This window comes from Podarcis cretensis, assembly GCF_951804945.1.
Source record: "Podarcis cretensis genome assembly, chromosome: 2".
Lineage (NCBI taxonomy): Eukaryota > Metazoa > Chordata > Lepidosauria > Squamata > Lacertidae > Podarcis > Podarcis cretensis.
Window position 1 is genome coordinate 65,499,016 of NC_137171.1, and position 21,835 is coordinate 65,520,850.

General features: G+C 42.7%; 1 protein-coding gene across 7 annotated transcripts in view; it reads left to right on the forward strand.

The window, feature by feature from the left end:
* GRIA1 (glutamate ionotropic receptor AMPA type subunit 1) overlaps positions 1-21,835 on the forward strand; it is a 201,720-nt gene that overhangs the window by 153,087 nt on the left and 26,798 nt on the right. For all 7 annotated transcript variants that reach the window (XR_013836516.1, XM_079968219.1, XM_079968214.1 and 4 more), the window contains exon 11: positions 332-702. Coding sequence is in view for 6 of the 7 variants with exons in the window: in XM_079968219.1 (XP_079824345.1) it covers positions 332-702 (371 nt within the window). In the remaining variant the exon portion in view is untranslated. The remainder of the gene's footprint in view (positions 1-331; positions 703-21,835) is intronic.

The window sequence follows — 21,835 nt, forward strand, 5'->3', positions numbered from 1 at the left end:
ATGCTGCTTAGCCTGGCACAGAGATAAATGTCAACCCATCAAAAGAATCTGATAAAGAAAGAAGGCAATCTGAGGTTTCCGTACAAAATATAACCCGCACTTTCAAGCTTTTTCCAAACTGGCTTTAAAGAAAAATTCATTGTGTCTGAAAATCAATTTTCACAGAAGAAAACCAATACAACCCTGATACATGTAAACGGAAAATGTTATTTAATGCAAAACAAAAAAACAAAGCAACAACAACAACAATTTGGTAACAAAATCTTGAAACATTGGTGCATTGCGGACCTTCAAAACATTGGTCTCACTTTAATCTCTTTTTAATTTTCAGAAAGCTGATGTGGCTGTCGCACCACTGACCATCACTCTAGTGCGAGAGGAAGTTATAGACTTTTCCAAGCCATTTATGAGCCTGGGCATATCTATCATGATTAAAAAACCACAAAAGTCCAAGCCTGGAGTCTTCTCCTTTCTGGATCCCTTAGCTTATGAGATTTGGATGTGTATAGTTTTTGCCTACATTGGAGTAAGCGTTGTCCTCTTTCTGGTCAGTCGCTTCAGTCCATATGAATGGCATAACGAGGAGGTTGAGGAAGGCCGGGACCAGCCAGCCAATGACCAAACGAATGAATTTGGAATATTTAACAGTCTCTGGTTTTCCCTGGGAGCTTTTATGCAACAAGGATGTGACATATCTCCAAGGTTAGTAATTTTCTCTGAATATGCAGTCTTTGAGATAGCGGTGTGTGTGTGTGTGTGTGTCCGGAATCACATGGAATGGGACATTTGTTTCATAACTTTCACCTCCAGAATAATGTCAGAAGCCAAGAGATGTGTGATTAAGTTGAAGCAGGGTACTTGCTTCCTTAAAAATGAAGAATGAGATTCTTAAATTGGTTGCACCTCCCACTTGCTCCACTAAGCAAACTAGAAACACATCCTTGCAGGGTGTGTTCCTTTCTGCCTAGTTCCAATAGCCAGGCCTTTGATAAAGCCCTGTCAGCCATCTTTAGGCAGTTGGTGGCAACCCATGGCTTAGAGCATTTATTGTGTTTCCTTTCTTCCTCATATGATAATCCTGTTGTGACAGAGGGGGGCTTGAAATAGAAAGAGCTTTGGAATTCCAGCTGCTACATTTCCCAACCACCTAGAGGTTTCGAGCTCAGCCCATTCAGAGGAGTTGGTGGTGGGCAGGTGACAGAAATGGAGAGGGGAAATGGCTGCTAGGAAATGGAAAGGGGAAATCCAGAGGGCTGAGGCTTAAGAATAAGGTTGCCACCTCCCCCTAGAAAAACAGGATCACCCTGGTTTGGGACAAAAATTGTCCCCTGTCTCATTTGGACTTCAAACAGGTCACATTTTTTTCCTGTACTCAAGCTTAACCAGCCCAAAATGGCAGCTGTGTCACTGTTGGTGTGGCTGAAGAGGAGCTCGGCCTGGCGCGAGTGACAAAAGAGAAGAGGGGGAAAGAGCAACCTCCTCTCCAGCCTTTGCCCTCTCCTCCTTTCTTTCTCACTGGTACTCCTCATCAGCCACCACCCTCCAGTCTAGCATGGTGCAGGTCTGCCACTGCTTAACTCCCTCTTCCACCCCAACCTGACTTCTCCCCCTCCATGCTTGATTCCCTTCCGATGCAAGCATGGGCAAGAGGCTAGCGCTGTAACTCAAGCCGCCCATGGGAGTCAGATGTCTATCCCTTGCCCCTGCCCATCTACATGAGTCAAGAGGAAGAGCAGGGCTGCAGTGGTGAGGGAGGCAGAAGGCTGAATGTGGTGAACCCCTCCCCACCCCAGCCTGTCCTTTATTTTGCCTGACCTATCCTGTATTTTGTCTGATCAAAGATGACAACCCTGCTTCAGAAGCAAGGATCCACCACAGTGGTGGGTCTGCTACCTCAGTTTCCCTGGCTCAGGCATTTTGGTGCAGAAGTTGATGCAGGGTGCATTGAACTGGAGACTAAACCATTTAAAAATCCTGATGCAAATGGCAGTTTTAATAAAGACATTTATTTTGGGTCAGTGCCATTTTGCTTCCCACTGCAACATTTCTTCATTTTTTTTCTTTTTGCTGTTGTTGATTCGTTTATAGTGTGTGTGGCAACAATGGGCAAATTCTACTTTCTGATTTCTAGGTATACTTGAAAATGCCTAAGAGAAAAGAGTATGATATTACTTATGTGGAATATAAACATGCATTCTCCGTGCTTAATTCATAAGGCTGTCCAAGATGGGAATTTAGAGTGACACCGACAGATTCTCATTGTATTTCCCTCCTTCAAGCACTACTTTTGAGTGTTGTGGGCAGAGGAAGTCTTGTAAAAAATTAAGTAGTTGAACTGGTTAAAGAAGTCTCTCTGAAAGCAAGTACACTCTGCATAAATAAAACATATGTAGGCAATTTATTCATCTACTGCTGCTACTTGGCAGGCCAGGTGAAGGCTGCAAACTTAAAGAGATCAGGAGAAAAAGAATCCGTGACAGTTGGTGCCTGTCTCACACACAATCCCATATGCTGGCATCTATATGCTGTCTGAGCATATTATACAATTATCCCAAGCAGATCATTAGTGGTTGGTTTCAGTTTCTTCCAGCTTGCTATGGAATTCCAGAAATAAATCCCAAATGTGGAATTTGGGTTATGGCTGGGCACAACTAATTGCAGAAAGTGGGTTCAGTAGGGTGGCTGTGTCTCCTGCTTTGCAGAGGACAGTCCTCTATTTGAGGATTGCTTGGAAGAACCCTCTTTCCCCTGAGCACAGACACACATGCAGGCTCTGCAGAGTTTTACAGAGCTCTGTCCCCAAATTTGGTAGAATAGTTTATGCCATGGTATAGCTGAGCACCTGTATTCAAATACTTTCAATCCTCATGAAATCAAATGAGCATTCGTTGATGCTTTTCCCCCATCATGGACTATTTAAAGGGGAGGTAGCCAAGAAGGTCCTCTCCAGATATTGTTGGATTCCACATTCCATCAGCCCCAGCTAGCATGGCCAATTGTTAGGACAACAGGAGCTGTAGTACAACAACATCTGGAAAGAACTATGGGGACTATTCCTGGAATACATCAGCCCGAGACCTATTTGCTCAGAGTGACTGGAAGCTAACTGTACTTCTAGTATGAGGGAAAGATGGAACAGTAGAAGATGAAACCAAAAGATGAAATTATATCAACACATTTCATTATTGGTTCACAACCAGTAGCAAACCTCTCTTGATATGCTCTGGTTCTGAGCTGTTTGTTTTCTGCTAGACAAATTACTCACGAGAGACCAGGCAGTAGAGAAACAAAGACCTTGGAGACAATTGGGCAGCTGTAACATTTCTGATACTAATGGGTTTTAAAAGGTCATTGCCTGATTACTCATTCTGATATATCTAATATCTTGAGTACATTAAAGTTCTTGTTAGGATGGAGCACCAGCAAAGAGAGACAGAAAAGCTTTTACCACCCTCTCTTATCTTAGCCACATGTGTTGAGATTAGATTATTACAATTGATAGAGCAAAATGAACTTAGTTTCGATCAGCATGTCATAGCTAACACTTTGCGAAGTCATGATGGAACAATTTAAAGATACTTGCATGATCTGCACTTCAACACCGGGCTGTGACAAATGGGCATGATGTTCTTCAAATCGGTGCACTCATTTATTTAAGCACTTTGATTAAACCTGAGGGCAATTTTGAATCAAAGGGAACAAATTGTAATTGGTGAGACTGCGACTGAAGGGCAGCCTTGTTTATTTTATTAAAGTAATTTTGGTCCAGGTATATTACTGAATTAGTGAATATATTAGTGAATTGAAATGAAAATGTTAAAAATGGCCTTTCTGTTCAAATGAGTAGCTTTGTTTATTAAATGTAAATTTATCTCACACCTCCATCATCTTCCAAACAGCACCCAGATTGAGATTTTGCTGGTATACAACTTTCATTACATTTATTAACTAATTGTCTGATGGTCAGGTTGAGGTTTGCTGATATGCACATTTAATTGTTTGAGTGAAACCTAATGATTAATCAACTAAAAATTTAATCAGTGAACAGCTTTAATTCAAAAATCTAAAATAATGAAACTCAACACAGTAGGTCCAGTTAGCACTTTTTAAACCACCTCTCTGTTTCACTTAACCCCAGGCCATAAGAATATATACATCCCAAATAGAATTGTCCAGTTGTAACAGTTCCTAAAATAGTTGTCTTTAGAGTACATGTCCAAAGACAAGGGTCAGTATAAATTCAAACACATTCACCTTGCATGAACCCTAGCATCAAAGACTAATTCATTGTGGGTATTTGATACAGTATGTTGATGTAAGACAGCCTCTACTATCTATACATTTGAAGGATTTGATGCAGTGCATAATTCAGATCCTGGCCTCCCAGATCTTAGTGTGGCACTCTAACCACTGCACTAGACTGGCCCACATTTGTCCCCACTTCAATGTGTGAATTAGCCATCAAACACAATAGGTTCTGCTATCGCACCACAACAATTCAGTCACAGCAGAGTTTAATGGAGGCAGTTCATATATCCATCTGGGGGCCATTGAACTGGTTCCCCTCATATGGTGGAGAATCAGGCATGCACAACACACCCGTAATGTAACATAATGCGAATGTCCCACGCATAGGCCCAATTGTTCTCATCAAAAATGTGGGTGGGAACACACAGTGTCTTATGATCCTATGCACATACCACATGCATTTTACAGAGTAGAATGGGGCATGTCTGCTTCTCTACCACTCAAAGAGGCTCCTCGTCTAGATGAGCATGTGAACATGGCCACCAATTGATGTGTGGTGAAAGAGCATCACACATCTAATGTGAGGCCTTCCTTGCCATCCCCAGAGCATCCAGTATCTTATTCTTTCCCAGGGTTCTAATCCTGCTTTTTCCAGGCTTTGGACCAGTCACTGCCTCTCAGCCTAACCTACCTCAGAGTTGTTGTGGGGATTAAATGTGGAGGTGGATGCCACTTTGAGCTCCTTAGAGAAAAAGGTGGGATATAAATGCAGTAAATAAATACTAGTAGTCATGCCTCATTAGGCTGATACTGAAGATGTGTCAGCTCATGTATTTTGCAGCGCTGCAGACATCATTTTTAAATAAATAAATCTGGCTTTACCAAAAGATAACCTACTGTAATATTTTTATTTACCACTATGAGCCCGAAATACAAAGACTACAAACAGAAGATGCAAGACCCAGGGTATCTTTCTGGATGCCACTTACTAGCGCTACAGCCTGCTTTATCTCATGGCAGGAGTTCCTGGATAAAAGCCCAGGGCCTCTGTTAAGCACAAGGTCAAAGCTATTTATTTTATTCACGCTGACATCAAGTCAAATACGGTGTGCTTTCAATGTACTGCTTTTTTAAAATGACAGAAAAGTACTCAAACTCAGAATAACAGAGAAGCATGGCTGAGTCTGTGGGCATTTTCAACACCACGTGAATAGGGTGCAGAGGGAAGAGAAAAGAAATGGATCATAAGCATCAGAAAATAATGAAACCCCTCCTCAGACACATAAATTTGCCCTGACACTCAAAAATGGAGCTCCTTGTCAGGAACAGTTCCCCATGTGCTGAAACATCAAACTGCAGGGGGCAGATTTTCGAGGGAGTACCTTCAGGCCCTAGGTCATTACCGCTGACCATTGGCCATGCTGGCTGAAGCAGATAGGAGCTGTAGTCCAGCAACATTTGGAGGGCAACACCCTGTCCTGGGCTGACTCCACCCAAACTGTTGGATCCTTCTGGACAGACAGGAATATAAAGGGCTTGCTGTTGAGATTTGCTTGACCAACATAATCTTCCTGAGCTCTGGCGTGTTTGTGAATCGTTCGCTGGTTTACTCTTCAAGTCTGTCTTTTGGGTCGTACAGTCTTTACTTGCTCTTTGACCTTTTGTCCTTCTGTCCTGATTTCTGGCTTTTCACACAGATTCTGGCTCATTACACTTTGCTTCCCCATGTCCCAGAGAAGATTCAGGGGGAGAAGACAGGAAGTAGAAGCCTTTCTAAGAGTGTGGGAGTTAGTTTGAACAGCGTTGAATGCTGCTCTGATTATCTTTCAGAGAAAATTTCTTTCCCACTAGGATTGCTAATATATTATTGAAAACTAAAACTGGAAAATAATATGCCCAGCTACTCTGCAGGCTCTTGACTTTTTTGTTTAGCAACAAATAATTATATGTGTATATTTTATTCATTTAGGTTTTCCATGCCTGGATATGCCATATTCCCAATCAGTGCCCCCCCCCACACACATACATTTATACACACACACTGCAAAGTCTGAACAACCTGCTAAGTACAGTATCAACACATTTACAATAAAACCAACAAAGCATTAAAAATGTTTTCAGTATGCAAGGTCACAGAATCACAAAGTTGGATCATATGGTCCAACCCAACATGGGACTTGAACCCCCAACCCTAAGATTAAGAGTCCCATGCTCTACCAACAGAGCTATCCCTCAGGACAGCATGAAAATAAAACCAGACATATTGTTATCAATAATATTAGCCTACACAACCTTATTTTTTTATATATAATGATATTTTATTAAATTTCCACAATAAAAAAATTATAACAATAAATAGGAAAAGCACACACACACACAAAAATACAAACCACAAAAATACAAACACTTAACATATAAAAAGAAGAAAAAAGAACACTCTTTTCAAATTCATGTCCTTCATAGCCTTATTCTCTTGACTTCCACCCGCCCTCCTTTCTTGTCTTCCACTTCAAATTTAATTTAGCAAATTCATTTATATTAGTTTTATCCTTTAAAAGTTCCTTCAAATATTATATTATTCAAATTTTCATCCAATATCTATCCCTTCTTTCATATTCTTATTTATCTTAGTTACTTGAACCTCTTCTTTTCATTTCAGTGTCCTCAACATTCAAAGATTTTGCAATGTTTTTGTAAGTAGTTTTTGAACTTCTTCCAATCTTCTTCCACCTGCTCTTCTCCTTGATCTCGTATTCTGCCAGTCATTTCTGCCATTTCCATGTAGTCCATTACTTGCATCTGCCATTCTTCCAAGGTGGGTAGATCCTGTGTCTTCCAATGCTTTGCAACAAGAATTCTTGCTGCTGCTGTGGCATACAAAAAGAAAGTTCTATCCTTTTTTGGCACCAACTGGCCGACCATGCCCAGGAGAAAGGCCTCTGGTTTCTTCAAGAAAGTATATTTAAATACCTTTTTCATTTCATTATAAATCATCTCCCAGAAAGCCTTAATCCTTAGGCACGTCCACCAAAGGTGGAAGAATGTACCTTCAAGTAAGCCTACACAACCTTTTCAAGTAAGCCTACACAACCTTATGTCCCTCAAGCCCTGCCTGTTTAAATTGCACCATCTTTAGAAAAAGTACATTTGATTTTTCACGTCGCCAAAGAAAACCCATAAGCACACACCTTCCTGCCTACTCACCGTGCCTAAGTACTGGAAAGTTTGGAAACAGCTGTGGAGACATGCTGATTCTTATTCCCAGTCAAACACAGAATAGGAGGAATTTAGTTGTATAAGGTGGAGGAGCAGCTTGGAAGAGCCTGCAATATCTCTAAAGGGGCAATTTATGATTGATGGTGATTCAAAGGAAGGACTCCATCATACCCTAAGTAATTGGTGTCAGAGGTTCTCGGAAAAGTAGAGGGACAGCACTATATAAGTGTGCAGCTGCTGGCTGACCCAGGAATAAAACTCTTCAAAGTACACCGTAAATTTATCATTTGCTCTTGGTGGACTGGATGCCAGACAGAATGACTGTAATGAAATACACATCCCACTGAAGCTCGGAATCGATCACTCTGAATACACTATTTTTCTCTGCTACTGGGCTACAAATAATGATGTCTACAAGATATGTCCAAGTAAAAGTGCTATCTATCTGGTCAGTGGATGGCATTCTGCATTTATATCTATCCTTCCCTTGTCAATGTGGACTCGTCAGACCATCGATCTCTCTGTACAAAGTTAGATTCTGGTTAGTGGCCAAAAACACATCTGAGTGATTTCCTTCCATTGATGTCTTCCTACTTTGCAAGGTAGAGTGCCTTGAAGAAGATAGAGAGGTGTCAGGCATCCTGAACTCCATTCCTGGTGAATGGTCTCTTCATCAGCACAAGTGGCAAAGTAATCCCTTTGTCTTTGGTGGGTTGGGGCCAAGCCACAAATGGCTTTACAATCCAACCTAATCAAACCAGTATATCAAACCAGTGGCACCAGATCCTTTTCCTTTTGCTTTTATTGGTTTCTTTTTAAAGACAGAGTGATATGTTGGTAGGTAGTTGTGCAGAAGAAAATATTTCCCACCACTGTGTGCCAAGCAACATCAGTCACTATACCCTATTCTATACCTAGGAGGGGGAGAAAGATAAATAGGTACGAGGGGGCATGGATACTGGACATGGTGGCTAGATCTGGGTCCCATGTTGCAGTTTGTCTTTAAATGTACATCCTGAATTCAAAACAGTTGAAGGCTATCTGAGTGATTCATCAGCTGTGTAACATGGTTGTGTGGACTTTATGGGTTCCCTCTTGGACTAACCAATGAAATAAAGGTTATTTTCCCCATCCCTTTTCATTTGCAACGACCTCTCCCTAAAAGTGTCCAGAAGGACGTACCCACCACTTCTGGGAGGAGAAGCGCTCCCCATTCTTGTCATTCACTGCAACAAGCAAGTCCTTTTCTTCAAACTCTTGTGCGTAAAATACAGCTAGCTAGAAAGTCTTTAGGGTTGCCAAAAATGCTATAACTGAAATCAAAACTAAGTTGTCTCAAGCCCCAAGAAGATGCAAACAATGTATGTTTGCATCCGTTGGGGTTAGTAACTCTCATTCCCTATTCCTTGATAGCTCCAGTGGGAACAAATGATTCCCAGAAAGGGAATCTTCTCAGCCATGAAGAACCTACAGGGTTGTGGTGAGGGAACAGAAGAACTATATCACTTGAACTCATTGGCAGAAGGGTGGGGAATTAATTACATTCATCCTTTAAACAGAACATTTCCCTCCCGACCATCAGCAGAGCATCAGCAGTGAAGGGACAGTTGCAACTGTTCCTGCAACTGCAGCACCAAATGGAGCCCCGTGGGTGGCATGCCTCCTTTTCTATCTGTGGACCTCCTTCTGTGTCCACAGAGAGCGAGGTCTGCAATATCTTATACGATCCTTAGGCTTGTGGCCTTATGGCAGCTTTTGTGTTAATGAATTATATATTATTATTATTATTATTATTATTATTATTATTATTATTATTTGTTGTTGTTGTTGTTGTTGTTGTTGTTGATGAAATCTATACACCACCCTTCAAAGATCAGAGGGCGGTCATTTCTTGTTGACAGCCAGCTTCAGAAGTTTGCTATAGGCAACCTAGAAATGATGTGCTAAACAAATAAAGCATTCTTTGTGTGATCACAAGAGTTCACCAAGGGTTGCTTCAAGGACAGTTCTTCTGATATTGAAATAATTGTGTTTTTAAAGTCGGAATTACCTCTGCATAATTGGCTTAATAGTGTATTACCTGTTCAGCAATGAGAAGTATTGAATTACAGCATCACCAACTAATTCATTGCCTTGGTTATCAATGCCCATTGGAAGGAAGAAAAATGGGGAGGGGAACTGAATTTTCAGTCTGGAGAATTGTGAAACTTGTTTAATTAGAAATTTGCTGTGAATAATTGATCTAAGTAACAACATTGCACACTGGGGTGGGGGAAGATTTTTTTAAAGGTCTGAAATAAATATAATGTTGCCTGTTTCCCCATCATCACCACCATACCCAAAAGTCAAGATAAATGAGCAGACGTGTCATCGCTTTTCATTTCATCTTCCCTGCTGCTGCTGTTATCTCAAGATGTGATGCTAGTGCAAATGAAGTTTCCATAAATGGTCCCCCAGTTGCTGCTTTTATTGCCTGGTTCATTCTATTTGGGCTGCAAACTTCAACTAGTCAAATGTCTCATAAGTGTTTGAGGTTATTTTGCTTCAGAGCATAAAGAACCAGAACCAGATGATTGATAGATAGATAGATGATAGGTAGATAGGTGATAGATGATGGGTGATAGGTGATAGGTGATAGATTTAATGTTCAGACAGTGCAACAGTCACTTACATAGATACCAGTACGCCTGGTCACTAAACTGTGAATTGCTTAGCTGGGTTTAGACTTTCCGAAACTGGGGGTTGCAGAGTGTGTTTGTGCAGTTTACATTGCCTTTTCTCACTTTGCAGATGTGCAAAAGTATACGTAAGAATGTGCATAAAGTAAAGGTAAAGGGACCCCTGACCATTAGGTCCAGTCGTGGCCGACTCTGGGGTTGCAGCGCTCATCTCGCTTTATTGGCTGAGGGAGCCGGCGTACAGCTTCCAGATCATGTGGCCAGCATGACTAAGCCTCTTCTGGCAAACCAGAGCAGCGTATGGAAACACTGTTTACCTTCCCGCTGGAGCGGTACCTATTTATCTACTTGCACTTTGATGTGCTTTTGAACTGCTAGGTTGGCAGGAGCAGGGACCGAGCAACAGGAGCTCACCCCGTCATGGGGATTCGAACCACCGACCTTCTGATCGGCAAGTCCTAGGCTCTGTGGTTTAACCTACAGTGCCACCCATGTGCATAAAAATGTGTAAAAGACCTAGGTTTCCATGTCGTCACTTTGAGAGAACCCAGTTTTCAATGGACAAATGTTCTAGTACTGATAAATTTATGGCACATGGCAATCCATTACACAAAATGAAAGGACAAGGCAAATGATGTCCTCTGCACATACAAATGTGACACGTTAAGAGACAAGAGTGCTTGCTTAATTTTTAATATGGAGACATATTCAAATATGCAGTCTGAAATGCACAGTTCAGGATAAATAATTCTCTTGTTCATATTGGCATGAATTTGTAGGCAGGGCTAGACTCCCCTGTAATTATTGGATTTAGTAAGAGAGAGAATTAATCTGGGTTCGATCAAAAACTGTGCCAAGTGCTGAAGCCCCTGGATTAAGTTCATGCTAACAACACCATTCAGCTTTCTCATCAGGTAATCACTGATAGTAGCTGGGTGATTAGCCTAACAAAAGGAAAAGAGATTGGGCCCTCGAGAGATTCATTGTGAAACAGCAAGATGGGTGAAGCCTCTCTGGACCCTGGTTTTACACAGTAACACAAAAGGTCACTAGCTTTGGTGCAGGACTCTCTTATGATGTGAAAGCTGGGGACTCTCTCCATCCAGACACAGGCTGTAAATATGTATAAATAAACCATATTTCATAAAGACACTGCAATCTCCGCTGTGCCTAATTTCCAATGGAAACTCAAACTCCGAGTGTCTGGAACCCCCTGGAAACTTGTCACAGCTCGGCAGAGATTGGAGATGGTGAGTAACAATATGTTTCAGCTCTCAGACACACTGGTACTCTTTCTCCATTAGTGAACTTGTAGCAAAAGATCAGTCTGTGTGTACTAATTGGAAACACTTTATATTAGTGAGTTTGATATGGTTGCCAGATGCCCCTTACTTTTAATAGGTTACATTGTTATAGCCCCATATCACACAATAAATGTCTAAAGCTTCATTAAGGACATGAAAAGTCAGACAAAAGATATTGTGGCCTCTTAAAGACTAACTAATTTATTATGACATAAACTTTGTGGGCTATAGTCTATTTCATCAGACACATAGTTAACCTAACTTGGCAAACATACATACCTGTGGGTATAGAAAGAAAAATGGTAAACAGTAAGATCAGAGTGGAATATAATGCAAAAGAAAAACATACTGTGAAAATTATGCTAAGGTTTAAATGGAGAATGACAGGGTGAATTACAACAAGGACAAGATTGTGTGTATTCCCTTTAATATTGTTCCGATTAAGAAACCTCAACAAGCAGTTCTAACATTTGCCTAGTACCCTAGGAGAATTGTTGCTTATTCTCATATCCGAAGAAGGAGCCTCTGTTTTCCACTGGTATAGATGACGCATCATGCTTTGATCCTCAGATAAAAGACCCTGAAGAAGTGTAAAATGGATAGCCTCTTCCGTTAACGGGCTTCAGAATCCTTTGCAAATACTAGTTCATTCTCTCAGTATCCCAGTATCCCAGATAAAATAGATCACAAAGAATGGGGAAGCCATACATGGAGAGGAAGATGGGGAATGTTAATTTTAAAGGCTGTAGAAGAAGCGCAGGAAACAACAGAGACCTAAACTGCCTGTGACTCAAGTTAAAAGTACTTTACAGCAACAGCAGGATAGAGATGTGGATAAGTAGCTGGCATCTGAAAACTGTGCCTTTGTCTAGTAGACTAATGATCCCATTCACAAAATCAGTACGCTTAGCCAAAGAATTGTTACTCTGAGCAATCTGTTTTAACACTTTCACCTGCCATGCGCATACTCTACCTGCAGCTCCTGTTAATGAAGCACATAAATCCAGGGCCAACTGAATCATTTCTCCTTGTTGGAAAGTGTTCAGAAAAGGTCCAAAATGCTCCTTACCCAAGTGCTCCGTAGCTATGACTGCTAGACTGCCAGGGGATCCAGTAATCAAGTGAAGTGATGACTATACAGCTAATGGCATCAGAGAAGGATTTCTAATTTGTTTTTGTTTTTTTTTATAAATATACTCAAAATGCAACAGAAATAACACTGAAAACTTCTCAGAATGCAAGTCTCAGAATAGACAAAAGCACTGGTTGCTTACATAGAAATGTAGAGTCTAAGTCCAACCCCCTGGCAATGCAGGACTCTCAGCTAAAGCATCCATGACAGATGGCCATCCCAACACAAGAGTCCACCACCTCTTGTGAGAGTCCATTCCACTCTTCATCAGCTCTTACTGTCAAAGTTATTCCTGATGTTCAGAATCTCCTTTCCTCTAACTTGAATCGATTGGTTCAAGTCCTACCTTCCAGAGCAGAAGAAAACAAGCTTGCTCCAGCCCCCATGTGCCATTTAAATATTTAAAGATACATCTGTACATCACCTTCATAATAACATGTTCTTTTAATGTACTGCATGCTGTAATTTTGATACCTTCATTCCATGTTGACTCATGTTAAGCTTGTGGTCCACTAAGAGCCCAGATTCTTTTCACATGTACTGCTAGTAAACCAGGCATCCCCATCTTATATTTGTGGTTCTTCCTGCTTACATGTAGATCCTGACATTTGTTCCTATCAAAATTCATTTCGTTAGTTTGGGCCCAGTTCTCCAATCTGTTAAGGTCATTTTGAATCCTGATTCTGTATTCTGCAGCATTAGCTACCCCTCCCAGTTTAGTGTCACTGTCGTAGTCTCGTGCTGCCCAACCCAGAGCAGAGCTCAGTGGCAGGAGAGGCCAGCCAACCAGCTCAGGGAGGTACTTGCCTGGACACAGAGTCCCTATACAGGGACTCTGAGTCCAGTCCTAAGGTTAGGAGTATTTGAGTTCACATAGTCAGATGGTCCAGGGCTCAAGAAACCGATGAGTCCAAGGTCAGGAGAAGCAAGAAGCAGCAAAGTCTGGCCAGGAACGACAAATATTGTTTCCAGCATCTGACTGAGGCTGGAAACCCTGCTTAAGAAAGCTGGAGCCAGCTGGTTCACATCAGGAGTGAGAAGGCTGATCAGCAGCAGGTGAAGTCACTCTGCCTTCTGCTCCTTCAGGCTGCTGCTCAGCAGGTGAAGCCAATTCCTGGCCCATGACAGTCACCTGCAAATTGGATGAGCATCCTTTCCATTCCTCCATCCAAGTCATTTATAAAGATGTTGAACAACACCGGGCCCAGGACAGAACCTGGCTGTCAGGGTTTGGGAGGACTCTGAAGAATGTTGGGCAAAGGAGGGGGACCAGTGATTTATTGGGTTTGACAAAGCAGGGACCAGGGATGATTGGAACTGTAGTCCAGGATCACAGGTTCCCTATGCCTACCCTATATCTTTGATGAGGTGCATTTTGCTTCATGAAAGTCTAGGCTGGTGTGGAGTTTGGATGTCAGAATAAAATAGGAGACACATAAACTCCATATATTTTGCTCTGAGCGTGTTGTAGGAGGGGCAGATGGAAGTGCAGAAAATAAAATAAACATCACTGGGAAACATTTATGATCTACATAAAGGCTTTTTACCCCTGCAAACTGTAGTTTTAAGTGCCTTGTCTGAGGCTCATAAACAGTGAATGGCATTTTAGGATTAAAAATCCAAGGTTGTGTCTTCTGTCTCTTTGCCTGGATTACTAAACAGCTCTTGCTGTCAAAAATGCTAATTGCGCTTTCATGGGGGGTGGGGAAGGCTATCACCAGATGTGTAAATCTTCTTTTCGCTCCATACCGAAGCTGCTGTACATTTCATAAGACTGGGGAAAGGGGAATGAGTCGTCTAAACATCTGACTAACAGTAAATGGATGTAATCCATTCCACGAAAATTCATCTTGAAGAAAGCTTTTCACATAAGAGAAAAGAAATGGAAGAAAACAATGATTTGAAAATACTGAGGTGTCTAAGGTCATTAACATTAAGAAGGTGCAGTAAGTAAACCATGAAATTTAATTAAACTCACACAGACAGGAGTCCAATTGCAACGCCGCGTGGGTCAGAAGTCTTTTGCATTGTAATGGAGACATGATTCCATCCATTCTAATTCTGATCCTAACTTCAGATTAATCAGGGTGAGCAGCTTATTCATTAGTTCATGCATGGTCATTACCTGTTTAAAAGATAAATGATACCAATGCTTCCTGCGGTTGCAATCCTTTCTTATCAGCCTCCTGTGTCTTTGACAGCAAATTGATTGGCAGATGTTAGCAGCTGATGAAGATGCTTCTGTCTAGTTCATGAAAAGTACCTCCTGCAGATCAAGCTACAGTTAAACTCACAGAAGCATGTCAGGCCAGGCCAGGCCAGGCCAGGCCAGGCCAGGCCAGGCCAGGCCAGGCCTCACCCCACCCCTTCTTGGTCGGTTGGTGAAACTAAAGCTTCTCTTTGGAAATGGCTTGCTCCTGCTGGAGCTGTGCAAGAGTCATATATTTTGTGTGATGCAAAGGAATTTATGGAAGAGCTGGGCCTATAATTTAGGGAGGGGCACTAGCTCAGTTGTAGAACACATTTCTGCATGAGACCCTGGAGATGCAGCTAGCAGAGTAGACCATCCTGAGCTAGTAGAACAAATAATCTGCCCTGGTCTGCTACTGCATCTTTGAGAGCATTATCTGAAGGCATGTGTCAGAGCTGCCTCTAGGTCCCAGCTCACAGAGGACCAACGCTAGGCTGTAGTAATGTACAAAAGTCTTTATTGAAGTTCAGTTTCCATTTCAAAGCCACAGCGTGCAGCCCTACGTCTTAAACCCTAGATCGGCGAAGTCCCGTCTGAGTCTCCTCCCCTATGACACCAGTTTAAGATCCTAGCCCTGCTCCAACTTTTACGCTGCTCTCTCCTCCTCTGGGTCCTCCTGCCCGCTGGGGCATTGCCCTTTCTGGACTCTTCCGATGCTGAGTCGCTTAGCTCCTCCCCCTCCCTCCGGCGGGCTTTAGGACCCGGTTCCCAATCCTCATTCTCTGCTGTCCCGCGCTCCTGTACATTTTAACTTGCCTCTCGCGCCAGCCCAGTGAGCTTTCTCCTAACCGTTACACTACTTCGGTCACTGCTTTCCTCTTCCGGGACACTGGCCGGATCTGACCTCTCCTCCGTTGTCCGACTTTCTGATGGAGGCGTGGTTTGCCCTGCCTTATCTTCTCTCCCTGGTGGGGAATGCACTGGCCCCGATCCTTGGGACTCTTCCCCCCCACTCTGCTCTGGTGGGGAAGCTGGTCCTGATTTCCAGCTACTGCTCTGGGAGTCCCTGCTGCCCCCTTGCTCCTGGGGCGTTCCCCTTGGGAACCCCCTACCCCTGGCCACTGGCGCCCCCTTCTGTGAATCTTCCGATTCGCTGGAGAGGCTCATGGAATCCCTCGGTCCACTGTCCTCTTCTCCTACGCTCCCCTCGGATTCTTCCCCTTCGCTCTCCATCTCCTCTCTTCCCTGTGCCTCTGCTCCTGAGCCCCTGACAGCATGTAATTCAGCGAGCACGATCAATCTAAGGTTTGGTCAGTGTCTGGATGAGAGACAGACTTGAAATCTGATGTATTGACCTTTTAGTCCCTGGAAGAAAGTGGGCCATGCATGAAAATAAATAAATCTCAGAAGGCACTAAAAGCAGCAAGTGAACAAATGCTTATCAGCTAAGAGAGTCATGGGTTTTCCATTCTCTTATATTATTTATTACAATTACAGCCTGCCTTTCTTCCAAAGAACTCAAGGCAGTGTATGTAGTTCTTCCTCTCCTGCCCTTTTATCCTCACAAGAAGTTTGTGAGATAAGTTAGGCTGAGAGACAGTGATGGACCCAAAGTCACGCACGGAGGTTCATGGCTGAGTGGGGAACCTGGGTCTCTCTAATCCTAGATGATGTTGTGCCATCAACATGCATGGTATTTCCTCAAGTACAAGGAGACAGGTCCCTGCCCCAAAGAGCTTAAAAGCTAAAATTTGGTGTAGGAAACAACAGAGGGAGGGAGGGAATGGTTTAGTTGCATTAAGGCAACAGAAGGAGTTAAAATGAAGTTCAAGAATAATAGCAGTGCAGCGTTAGTAAATGACAGTTTCTCACCCAACATATACACCAGAAAAAAACTCCTAAAACAATTGAAAGGTGGAAATGATCCATTAACTACCATGCTTGCAAAGACTGTAGAAGGTGCTTTCATTCTATCCCAGGCTGAATCTAGACACATCAAAAAGGTGTTTCAGGAAAACATGTGCTAAACTTCATAAATGGAAATCACACTGGCGAAAGACGGGACTCCGCAGCGCCGTCTGGTCACAGTGTTATAACGCATATCAAGTGCTTTTTCTTCACCAATGTAGCTAAGTCCCTGTATTATCTTAACACTTCAGCTTGCATGTAAAAGCATTTTTAGTTGCATTTGAACATGTCAGACCTTACGTCAGACCTCCATGGCTGATGAGGATTCAGATCCATAAAAGTGATAATTGGGCTATTCCTACAGTCTGAGTGGTACAGAGAGTAGTGCCAACTTGGGCTTGTGGGAAGGCACTGCCATCTTAAGGCATCTGCCCCATTTGGCACATTAAGTTTCATAGTAATTGACAAGAACAAAGGAAGTAAGTTGCATACTTAGAAGCGGAAAGGTTTTACAGTGGTACCTCGTGTTACGTACTGTCCCCCTTACGAATGCTGTGGGTTATGCGCTCCACTAACCTGGAAGTAGATGCCCCTTGTTGCAACCTTTGCCCCAGGATGCGAGCGGAAGTCGTGCTCTGACACGCATGACAGCAGCAGGAGGCGCCATTAGAGAAAGCACGCCTCATGTTATGAGCGGTTTCGGGTTACAAACGGACCTCCAGAACGGATTAAGTGCATAACACGAGATACCACTGTATTTGGTCCTCAATTCTGGAGAGGGGAAGGTCCCTGTGCATTTTTCCTTCTCTACTTTTGCATAAAGTCACCCTGTGACAAATATGTCAGTTGACTAAATAAGCCTTTATTAAAAATGAATTGAACAGCAAATCTAGGAAATCTTCCCTAAGCAGCCGCAGCTTTAGAAGACCAGATTTGCCTTTCTAATTAAAATGCTGTCAGTTTTAAATGTAATACTCCACAAGAAACAAGTTCTAGGCAAAGCGAAAGAGAGGGGTGGTGGTGGGGAGGAGGCTCAAGAAGCTGCTCAAACAAATTTCAAAGAGATTTATTTTGTATATTTCATGATGATCATGTTCATCTTTCCATCTTAAGTGTGTTCGGCTGGAGAATTTGTGCCGTTGGTAATAAGCTGTCGAGTAAATGCAAAGTACTGTTAGCTTCAGTTACCTTCAGTGGGGGATCAGATCAAAGATCAAAGTTGTCTGATGTGCGAGGTTACGTTTTGTTTTTCAGAAATGAGAGATTAGTATGATACAGTTCTTCCTTTGTCATGCAAAGAATTAATCCATTAATTAAACCAAAACAAGAGGCCCTGACATAATTTGAGAATGAGGCATCTCCATTCCACTCTTGCTCTTGCAGAAAAATTATGTCAAATTAGGTGTGAGGAGGAGAGTGGAGTGAAGATTTCTGCGTTGCAAGGAGCAATCTGCATCCGAGAATGTAAAAATTCTTACCTTCAGAATAAAAATCAATGCATGCAAACAGTTTACCAAATAACTATGGGAGCAATTCAGTGTAGCACTCTGGCAATCATTGAGGACGCGGGTGGTGCTGTGGGTTAAACCACAGAGCCTAGGACTTGCCGATCAGAAGTTCGGTGATTCGAATCCCCGCAACGGGGTGAGCTCCCGTTGCTCAGTCCCAGCTCCTGCCAACCTAGCAGTTCGAAAGCACCTCAAAGTGCAAGTAGATAAATAGGTTCCACTCCGGCGGGAAGGTAAACGGCGTTTCCATGTGCTGCTCTGATTCGCCAGAAGCAGCTTAGTCATGTTGGCCACATGACCTGGAAGCTGTATGCCGGCTCCCTCGGCCAATAAAGCGAGATGAGCGCCGCAACCCCAGAGTTGGCCACGACTGGGCCTAATGGTGTGAGGGGTCCCTTTACCTTAAATGGGATGGAAACCCTCACCATTATGCCTTGTTCCAGGGTTACGGGGTTTATAAACATTCTCAGGTTCCCGCTCACCCAGAGTTGGCCACGACTGGACCTAATGGTCAGGGGTCCCTTTACCTTTACCTTTATGGCAATCATTCCATCAGTGCAAGCATTTCAGCTTGCCAAGTGGAATGTTTTCCCCTCTTCTTCTCATGCACACGGCAGATGGGGAAGCCCGGTTGCACTAGCAAAAGTTGTTCCACAGACTGCCACTAGCGGGGCTCATTAGCTGAATCCTGCCCTATGTGCACACTTAGTCATAGGTATCCATCCTCGGTGTTGAAACAGGTACTAGGTCTGAGCCCTAAAGCTTGGGATGAAGCACTGGAGGAGCTAATGAGAGAACCACATACTGTATTGCCTGAGGAAATAAAGTGGAATTATGTTCGCTGCTGCTAGTTTGCCATTTTCTCATTTTTATCTTCCAATCTGTCACCTGCCTGATGCCCTGCCCTCAGTATATATAGTAGAACAAATAATCTGCCCTGGTCTGCTACTGCATCTTTGAGAGCATTATCTATTTTGCAGATCAAGCACAAAGAAGTCATTTCCCCATCAGTTAGCAGCACTCTTAATACTACTACTACTACTACTACTACTAATAATAATAATAATAATAATAATAATAATTTCTATTTTCATTATGACTGCTGTTTTTTTCTTCAAGAAAAATCTTCCCTAGCTTTGATGGATAAAGTTTTACTGTCCTCTTGCCTCTTCTTCAACTCTTTTTGGTTGAACTTAAGCAATGGGAATTAGGGATTTGATAACTTTTTTGTATCTATGCAGACTAGTTAAAAGTTATCAAATCCCTAATTCCCATTGCTTAAGTTCAACCAAAAAGAGTTGAAGAAGAGGCAAGAGGACAGGGTTGCCAGCTGACCAGCATCACCTGTGTTTATGCCTTTAACAGCTGCTTGCTCCATAAAAATGATCAGATGAAGGTTTTTCATACTATGACAATTATACTAGAGATTATTGCCATCCAGTTAAGGGTTTGAGGGTTCAGGACAAACAAAAGTGCTTCATAGAGCATTAAACTATGGAACTACATCCCACTAGTGATGGCCACCAACCTGGATAGCTTTCAAAGAGGATTAAATTCATGGTGGACAGAGGCATTGGACCACTGAATATCAGTTGCTGGGAAATGTAAAAGGGGAAAGTGCTGTTGAACTCAGATCCTGCTTTCAGGCTTCCCATAGGCATCTGGTTAATCGTTGTGAGAACAGGATGCTGGACTGATCCAACATAACTCTTCTTATTTCTTTAAATGAATCACCATGTGTTAATGCTGGCAGATCAAGCTGCCGTTAAAGGCACAGGAGCAGTAAGAAAAGAAAAGAAAAAGGTGGGCAACCCAATGAGAGATGTCTGTTTCCTAACACAGCAAATTTAATAATGTGCAAGAACGATCTGGCCAATCTGGTGATTTCATCAGAAGGGGTCCTTTGCTCTCCCCACCACCACCACCACACACACAATGAGTTATCCAAACATTAATTAAAGCTCTCCTCTGCACAACTGCACCTCCACTTATTGCTTCCATAGACCTGATTCTATGAAAAAAGATCCTCCTTATTCCAAACACCCACTATGTCAATGAAAGAGAATAAATCTAAAGGGCAGGTGCACAAATCCAAATGTCAAGATTTATGACACTGTGCTTTGGGAGTACAGTACTAAGCTGAGCTGAAGATAATAATTATTCTCTAATGAACAAAGTTCTTAGAAGGAAACAGCACTGCATCTTCTATTGTGACACAAAGCAGGTAAACCTTAGGTTTCAAGAGTGGTGGGATCACCCTGTGCAAAAAGATTCAGACCTCAGGCTATTGATGAAATTTTTTTCTGCATGCAGGGGAAAACAAACACAAATCCTTAGTGTACCACAAGCGGAGGAAATCCCTTTGTTCCTCCATCAATTAAGATGCCTTCAAAAGAAAATGTATTAAATATCAGCAAAGTACCCAGGGTGATTATGTGTGTAGATGTACAGTACATGCATGCATATGAACATACATTCTCATGTTGGCCAGATAATCAGAATCTGCTGAGCAACTTGTTTGTTTGTTTAAAAATTAATATTAGGAAAGGGGGAAACGGGTGTTCAATGTTACCACTAGGGTTCAGACTAAACTTGCCCCCAACATATCTAAAATACAGGTTGGTTGCAACATAATGGTTTAGCATTTCATGAGTGTACCTTCTTTTTCCCCTGGGTTCTCCTTGTCAGATTCAAAACTCAAGCTACCACCATAGTTGGAAGTTTTAACACTTTTATGTATGAAGTCAGTATATAGCATCTCACCATGGGTCTTACAGGCTACAAACCGATAAAGCATGACAGAGATCCAACCCTTGACATTCCCCCTGTGCTCTCATTTTGAAGAGTGGGCCGGGCACAGCTATTTGCACAGTTGATGTCCGCTGCCTCAGGCTAGGCAAGTAAATAGGTATTCCTGGGTAGACTCTGCACATGTAGGGTTTGTTTGCAGTAGCACTGTCACCACTGCATCCCTGGAGGTGAAGGTGGAGTCGATGGAGCCAGCTCACTATTGGATTTGTCCCCAAGTGCCACCCAAGAAAGGGGGTGAGGCTCTTTGGTGGCAAAGGAAGGCAGCAAAGTCACCTCAATGGCTGGTGATGTTGCACTTGGGGTGTCAGATATTGCGTGGGCAGGCCACTCTCCTGAAAGCCCATTAGACCAGAGGTTCTCAACCTGTAGATCCCCAGATGTTGTTGGACTACAACTCCCATCATCCCTGAGCTCTGGCCTTGCTAGCTAGGGGTGATGGGAGTTGTAGTTCAACAACATCTGGGGACTCACAGGTTAAGAAAGGCTGCATTAGACCCTTCTCATGGATCCATATCTCCCCTCTCCCAGTTCAGAGTTCTCCTTGGGTTCCAGTTTCTCATCCCCCAACCCGCTAAGGTCAGCTTCTTCCATTTCTCCTCTATTGCTGTCTACTATCAAACCACCCACTCCAAGATATCTCCACACGACTCATGCCTTTCATTGAATGTGACATTGAACATTGTATATTTTTAATGTAGGATTGTTTAACTCTTAGTGGGGGGAAATAGCTTACATGATGGTTCAGCATCTGATTATGTATCACTGAGCTATTCAAAACCAAAATTAACAAGCCAAGCCCAACTGTCCACAGCGCTCCCCCATCCCCACTGCTCCCACCC